Source organism: Drosophila virilis, chromosome 2 (genome assembly GCF_030788295.1).
Source record: "Drosophila virilis strain 15010-1051.87 chromosome 2, Dvir_AGI_RSII-ME, whole genome shotgun sequence".
Lineage (NCBI taxonomy): Eukaryota > Metazoa > Arthropoda > Insecta > Diptera > Drosophilidae > Drosophila > Drosophila virilis.
Genome location: NC_091544.1, coordinates 4,824,741 through 4,832,738, shown reverse-complemented (window position 1 = coordinate 4,832,738; position 7,998 = coordinate 4,824,741). Strand labels below are relative to the sequence as shown.

The 7,998-nt window shown below is 50.2% G+C and overlaps 1 protein-coding gene across 1 annotated transcript; it reads left to right on the top strand.

The window, feature by feature from the left end:
* The first annotated feature begins 190 nt into the window (after nucleotides 1-190).
* Nup98-96 (nuclear pore complex protein Nup98-96) lies at nucleotides 191-7,818 on the top strand. Its single transcript, XM_002054772.3, has 9 exons — nucleotides 191-812; nucleotides 1,008-3,545; nucleotides 3,610-4,131; nucleotides 4,201-4,371; nucleotides 4,721-4,908; nucleotides 4,966-5,251; nucleotides 5,330-6,341; nucleotides 6,408-6,817; nucleotides 6,881-7,818. Exons 1-9 carry the CDS (start codon nucleotides 533-535, stop codon nucleotides 7,381-7,383), a joined length of 5,910 nt encoding a protein of 1,969 aa, XP_002054808.1. The 5' UTR covers nucleotides 191-532; the 3' UTR covers nucleotides 7,384-7,818.
* Nucleotides 7,819-7,998: the final 180 nt, after the last annotated feature.

The following is a 7,998-nucleotide window of genomic DNA, read 5'->3' as shown; positions in this document are numbered from 1 at the left end:
TTTGGCAATCGTTTTATCAATATTTAGTATACTTTAATGGCAGTTGAACTTATTTAATGCACACATTTAAAGATGCTATGCATAAAATATTTTTAGTATTTTAATTATTATAACGATACCAGGGCTACAAGAAATATCGCCTATTAAATCACGATCGATAGTAAACGAAAACGGTCGCATTGTTTTTCGCCAGTCAACATAGTCACATAGTGAAAAATATTCGGCGCGCCATTTCCGTGTTTGTGCTCCCAAAACAACTTTTAGCAGACTAGACAAAATTGCAATAGTCGGCATTGTTTAACGATCACCGGTTAGCCATTTTGCTTGCCTGCCGCACTCAAAAGCAACGCCTAAACAAATATATATACACACACACACATATATGTATATTTATTTGCACAACGCGAGCTCGTGTTGCAACCATTTGTGAAATCATTGCAAAGTTTGTGAGACAACGCGAGCAGAATTTGACGATTAGCGAAAAGTGTTGTATGTTTGTGTGTACGAACAGTTAGCCGGTGGATCAATCAAAATGTTTGGCGGCGCTAAACCCACATTCGGCGCCGGTGCCGGCACCACGGGCTTCGGCACGTTCAGCAACAGCGCCGCGGCAACGCCTTTTGGACAGTCGGCATTTGGGAAGCCAGCGACGCCCGCGTTTGGCGGCACGCCCGCCTTTGGCGCCCAGCAGACGCAGCCATCGATGTTTGGCAGCGCGACGGCCACAAGCCAGCCCACTGGCGGCCTGTTCGGTGGCGCAGGCACAACCAGCGCATTCGGTGGCACCACCACAGCGCCCACATCATTTGGAGGTTAGAGACGAACCGCAAGCCGTATTAAAACCCTTTGCAGACGATATTTAGATATATGTATATATTATTGTATATACTGCACATTAACATGTTAATTTTGAAAAAAAAAAAAAAATAGTAATAAGTATTGTCTGCAAGGGTATTTAATCATCTTGCTTGTGATCTGCTTTGTTTAATGCTTTTATTTCTTTTTAGCATTTTCGCAGGCTCCGCAGACCTCCAACATATTCGGCTCGACGCAGGCGGCGCCGAACACCTCGCTGTTCGGCCAGGCCGCAACCAGCGCCTTTGGCGCCGCAAAGCCAGCTACGATGGGCATGAGCAGCTTTGGACAGACGCCGGCAGCGCAGCCGCTATTCGGGCAGCAGGCAGCCGCGTCGAGCACATCGGGCTTTGGCAGCTTTGGTCAGGCGGCGCCCACCACAACGAATGTGTTTGGCAGCGGCGCCGCGTCGGCGTTCGGACAGCCGCAGGCGGTGGCAGTGGGCGCTGCGGGTGGTGTTAATCCGGGCACCTCGCTGGTCAAGTACCAGCCCACCATTGGCACGGACACGCTGATGAAGGGCGGCCAGCCGAACAATGTGAATACCAAACAGCACTGCATTACCGCCATGAAGGAGTACGAGATGAAGTCACTGGAGGAGCTGCGCATGGAGGACTATCTCAGTTCGCGTAAGGGTCCTCAGGCGGGCAGTGCTCCGGGTGCTTTCGGTTTTGGCAGCCCCGCAACTGGCGCGCAGCCCGCAGCCGGCGGTCTGTTTGGCTCGCCGGCCCAGCAGCAGCCCAGCACGGGACTCTTCGGACAGGCGGGCACGGAGAACAAGAGCCTGTTCGGCAGCTCAGCCTTTGGACAGCCGGCAGCAACGAGCGCCTTCGGTGCACCAGCCCAGCAGAATAATTTCATGCAGAAGCCGTTCGGTGCCGCGCCGACCAGTGCATTTGGCACAACGACAGCGGATGCCTCAAATCCGTTCGGCGCCAAGCCCGTGGGCTTTGGCCAGAGCGGCGGCAGCATGTTTAGCCAGGCGGCTGCCACGAGCGCTGCCCCGGCCTTTGGACAAACCACCAGCGGCTTTGGCGGCTTTGGCAGCACCGCGGGAACTACTACCCAACAGACGCCACTATTTGGACAAACAAATGCTACGGATCCCAATAAGCCCGCCTTTGGTCTGGGCGCGACTGTCTCCGCAGCCAATACGGGCTTTGGCGGATTTGGTGCGCCGGCAACTAGCACCGCAGGCGGCGGTCTCTTTGGCTCCAAGCCAGCTACCAGCTTTGCGACACCTGCTTTTGGCGCCAGCTCCACGGCAAACACAGGCTTCGGCAACTTCTCGCTGAGCAATACCAATGCGGGCAGCGGCGGCGGTCTATTCAACTCCCAGCTTAACAAGCCGGCCACCTCGGCGTTTGGCGGCTTCGGTGGCACCTCGACGGCGCCGCTCAACTTTAATGCCGGCAACACGGGCGGCTCCATCTTCAGCAATGCCACCAAGCCCGGCGGTCTATTTGGCGGCACCTCCACACTGGGCACGGGCACGGGCACAGCTATCGGTGGTGGCGGCGGACTCTTTGGCACTAGCGGCACGGGCGGTGCCTTCGGTTCGTCGCTGGGCGGTGGTTTCGGTAACCTGGGCGGCGGCAATATGGCGTTGTCCGGCATGGGCGGACTGGGCGCGGCGCCGGCTCAGGGCGTGGTGGTGGTGCCCATACATCAACAGATTCTCTCGAAGGTGACATCGCCGTACGGCGACACGCCCATTTTCAAAGATCTGAAGCGCAGCGATGATGTGGACGCCACGCGGGCCACAAATCCCGCCGCACAGCAGGCGGTGCTGGACATGAACAGCAACCAGTTTAAGATCACCAACAAGGAGAGTCCGGCCAGCATTCGTGTCAAGGCGCTGAGCAACTCTAAGAATCGCAAATCCATGTTCGAAGGCCTCGAGGAGTTCGATGCCAGCGTGGAGGGCTTTAACCTCAAGCCAAACGTCAAGCGGCTGGTGATAAAGCCCAAGGTGAAGACAACACCCAATCCAGGCGAGGCCAGTACCATGGCCATGAACAATAACAACAGCAACTCGGCAATTGTGGGTGTAGTGCGTCCGCAACGTGAATCCTTCAATAATGTTATTCCCAACGAGCCAATGCCCAGCGGCAGTGCCAACAGCTCGCCGGCAATGCAGAAGGCGGATCAGGACAGTAGCCGACGTGAGTCCTGGTTGCATCCCAACAACTTGGCCAAGGTGCGTCAGCACAATCTACAGTCGGGCATGGATCAGGCACCGCTAAACAGCACACTCACGGAGCTGGTGCCGCGCAAGCCGCTGGAAACCTATAAGAGCACGCTGCCCACACGTCTCTCGGTGTCAACCATACCGGAGAATCCATTCGAAGATCAGTCCAGCAGCATTGCGCGACGCGACACTTTCACCTCGGAGCATGGCAACGAGAGCACACTCTCCATTCGCTCCCATGACTCGGAGCAACGTTTGGCCATTGAGCCGCCAACTGAAGCTGATGCCAATGCCGATGCCGACACGGAGCCGCATCCAACGGGCATTGTGTTGCGCCGCGTGGGCTACTACACCATACCGCCATTGGACGATCTCAAGTCGTATCTTGCCGAGGATGGATCCTGTGTGGTGCCCAATTTCACAGTTGGTCGCGAGGGCTACGGCAACGTCTACTTTGGCAAAGAGCTTGACGTGGCCGGGCTCAATTTGGATGAGATTGGTAAGTAGGAAGATGGAAGTTCAATATCCACCAGTGCTTAATCTTTCTTTCCCTGCTCCCGCAGTACATTTCCGCAACAAGGAGGTCATCATATACCCGGATGATGACAACAAGCCGCCCATTGGAAGCGGCCTGAATCGTGAGGCTCAGGTTACTTTGGACCAGGTGTGGCCGGTGGACAAGACCAAACACGAGGCCATCAAGGATCCGCAGCGTCTGATCGAAATCGACTGGGAGGGCAAACTACGTCGCGTCTGCGATAAGAACGCCACACGCTTCATTGAATACCGACCCGAGACTGGCAGCTGGGTGTTCCGTGTCAAGCACTTCTCCAAGTACGGTCTCAACGATAGCGACGAGGAGGATGAGGAGCTACCCACCGATCCGAAAAAAGCCAAAATGGTGGCAATGGATGCTCAACGCGCTGCTGCCACTGATAAAATGACTTTGACATCGCTGCGCAAAGCGCAGAAGATCTCCGAGGAGGCGGCACGTAGCATGGATCCCAAATCATTGGCCGCCGGCGTGGTCAGCGGCTTTCGGCCAATGGACAACTCAGCAGAGTTTCTGATGATGGACAAGACGCGTGCGTAGCTCTAGCTAACACTTATTAAAAAGTGTGTGCTAATTATTTGTTTTATTTTCCACATCGCAGAGTTCTTTCAAGCCGGCAGCGGCACGGACTTCTCCATGTTCGATGCGCCCCGTACTGTGACCAGCCCCACAGCCGCTCTGGCTCAAGAGGTTGTCGGCAAAGAGCCGCACAAAATGCAACTGATGAAATCGTCCCTATTTGTAGAGGATCAAGGCAGCGACGACGAGATGGGTGTGTACCTATAAAGTAGCTCTATCTGTAAAAGTTTCATGTCAAGATTGTGCTCAAGTCGAGAGTTTCCTATACTCAGTCAGTATTTGTGAACATGAAGATATATTAAAAATCAAGATGTTTCAAAAATCAAGAGTGTGAGCTTTACGAAAAACTATAAATCAAATGTTTTGTATCTGCGAGATATGCCCAAATATATTCGTATCCGATTTTAAATCAACTGTAGGCAAATGTATATCAAAGATTTTAATTGTAGTTATATTTCTGATGCCCTAGTTCTTGTTAATTGCAATTTGTTAACTTCCAAGTTAATTGTTTAATCCCAATGTATTTCTGTTAATTCCAACAGATACACAGCCGATGCATAAGCGACCGCAACTGAAACGCACTCAAAACCTGTTCTCACAGGATACAAATCTGTGGAAGGATGCGGCTGCCTCGGAGACCTCAAGCGAATATGGACGACAATCACCACTCTTAGCCGTATCCTCTTCAGCTTCTGTAACTAGCATAATCCGCGAATTGCAATCGGAGGAGGTAAATGCCGGCACATTGTTCACTTTTATACCTGTTACTCATTTGGTTTTCTTGCAGGCCTCATCGCTGGCAGCCGAAAGCATTATTCCAGCTGAAACGAAGGCTCCAGCAGCGTCTTTGGGTGGCCTAAAGCCATTCAATTTTGTTATCAAACCCAAAGTGGCACCCATTAAAGTATTCGCCACCACGGTGCCTTTGACGCGTTCCATAACGAGGGGCCTCCACGAGCACTGGATTGCGGATCTGGGCTTCTACAAGGGACGAGCCTTCAAGCTAAGCTTTGGACCACAAAACACGCTGATGGTGCCCAACACATACAACAATCTGCGCAGCGTGCATGAGCGTAAGTGCACAAATTACTCATTAATTTGGCCAGGAATTCACTCTCATGTTGACCTACTTTGATTTTTCTGTATTATAGTTAGTTCTAGGGCCTTGCCCGCAGCGCTTGTTTTTGAGCCGCGCGCCTCAAACGATTTCTCGCCCAATTTGCTGCAGCGCATCAAATTCAATACAGTCGATATGTACGCAGATTTTGCTGAAAGCATTGTGCCACATTTGCAAGTGCAGCTGCAGGGCTGCAGCTCGAATCAGGTGGAGGGTAGCGACTGTCCCTGGCTGAAGTCGAGCAACGGAACACAACTGATAGCCAAGCATCTGGCCGAGGCCATTAAGCTAAACAACACCAGCAGCATGGCCAGCTATGGAGTCTCCGTGTGGTCCCTTTTGTTCACACTGTGGGGTGAGCATGAGGAGCTAATCGGCCAGGACGTCAGCTCGCACTATGTGGTCATGTGCCGGCGCAATCTGCTTTCGGAGTGGCTGGAAAACACGCTGGTCAGCAAGGATCTGCTCTCAAAGAAGGTCAGCAGCAATAGTTATCTGGCGCATATGCTCGAGCTTTTGAGCTGCCATCGTGTGACCGAAGCCTGCGAATTGGCCTTCAAATACGACGATGCCAACCTAGCTTTGATTCTGGCACAACTTAGCTCTGGCGCTGTGGTCCGCCTGCTCATAGAAGAGCAACTCTTTGCCTGGCAGCAGAGCAAATCGGATAAGTACATTAGTCTGGAGCGCATTAAAATGTTTATGATGGCCGCGGGCGTACCGCTGATGCAATCCTCACATGGCCCCATCAACCTGTTGGAGGATGGTAGCTGGCTAACCGTATTGGCACTGCAGCTGTGGTACTTTACGGCGCCCACCTCAACCATAACTGATGCCATGCTGGAGTATGACAAGGCTTTCCAGGCCGATGAGCTTTACGCGGAGGAACCGAAGCCCAGCTACAAAGGCGCACCCTACTCCAGCAAGAGTCCTGTCTATGATCTACGTTACCATCTGCTGCAGCTCTACTCGAAGCGTAAGCATTCCCTGGAGCAAACATTGAACCCAATTACACACACCTCCGATCCCATGGACTTTCGGCTAAGGTAAGCTATTGTGACAGCAGTTCAACTGTTAAAAAATTAAACAATACTTTTTTTTTTTATTTACAGCTGGATGCTGCTACAAACCTTGGAGGCGCTGGGCTATTGTCACTGCAGCTCGCTGGCAGAGGCGCAGCTACACGTTGATTTTGCTAGCCAGCTGGAGAATGAGGGTCTGTGGCAGTGGGCCATATTTGTGCAGCTGCATATCAAGGATCGGAATCAGCGCGAACGTGCTGTGCAGCACACACTGCAGCAGCATGTCAGCATAGACGCCGATGTGCCCCTCAACGAGGAGGAGCAATTCGTCATAGAACAGTTGGGTGTGCCCGAGTCTTGGGTGGACTATGCCAAGGCGCTGAAAGCGAGTGCCCAGAACCAGCGTCATTTGCAGGCAAAATATCTGCTGAAGGCCAAGCACTGGGTACTGGCGCATGAAGTCATCTATCAGTATATCGCACCAGATGCCGTCATTAACAGTAATTATGATAAACAATTAAGTACAAAGAATGTTTTTTTATACGATTGTTAATTTGTTTTAGGCAAACTGGAATACTTATACAATTTGCTGAGTCAGTTTGAGTGTACGGACGGCAGCAATGTCAAGGTGCCAAATTGGACAAATCAGGGTCAGATATTTCTGGATTACATTGACATCAATGAAAAGTTCAGGCATATACACAACGTCAGCTGCGTGGAGGATATACATGCGCGCTGGGAAAACCTAAAGCCTCAGCTAAGTGAGATATGCTCGCGCATCAGCCTGCTGCCATGCCCCACATCGAAGCATCGTCTATGCCAGAGTGAAATAGCCAAGAGCTTGAGCTGCCTGGTGAATGGCATGTGCATAGTTTGTCCGGAACTCGAGCCGTGTGTCGTTTTAAAAATGGCTTTGGAACGCTTGCCCATGCCCCAGGAGTTCTCCACCAAAGAGCTAAGCAATCTGCTCGACGAGCTGATGCACAAAATACAGAACCAGCGGCCATTCTCAGACTCAGAACCCGCGCCACTGCACACCACCGAGCGCATAATGATGCAAACTTAAGCAAATAGGAAAACATCCATAGATAACTAAGCAGGGAAAAAGTGAAAAACAAAAGATTTGTAGTTTAGCAAACAGTTTCATTTAGATTTATCAATATATCTATATATAAATATGTGTATTGCACTTAGATGTTAGGTCCTATCGCACACAAAAACAAGCATTAGTAATTATTTAAAACAAACAAAAAATCTATAAATACTTGTATAATATGCAACGTTTCGTTACAAAGACAAACTTTCAATTATATGATGCGATTATTGTTAATTTGTTTACCATCTAAAAAATTGATCCAATGTTTATAATAATCTGCAACGTATTCTTCAGAAACAATAAAATTAATATAGTTGTTTTGTGACTCAAAAAATTGTTAAACTATTAAGATCCCCTCGACTAACAAAGTGCATGTTTTAAATGAAGGCGCCTTCCAAAAAGTTATCGATATCGCCTTTTATTATTAATAGTTGAATGTTCAATTTTGATACATGATTAAGAGAGATATATATTATTTGTAAAGTAATTCAACTAAACTTAAGAAAGCCCTCACAAATTGTGCATCGCTCGGATCTGATATTTGTTTAATAACTTTCAAATATGACTAAATATTTAATTTAAGCG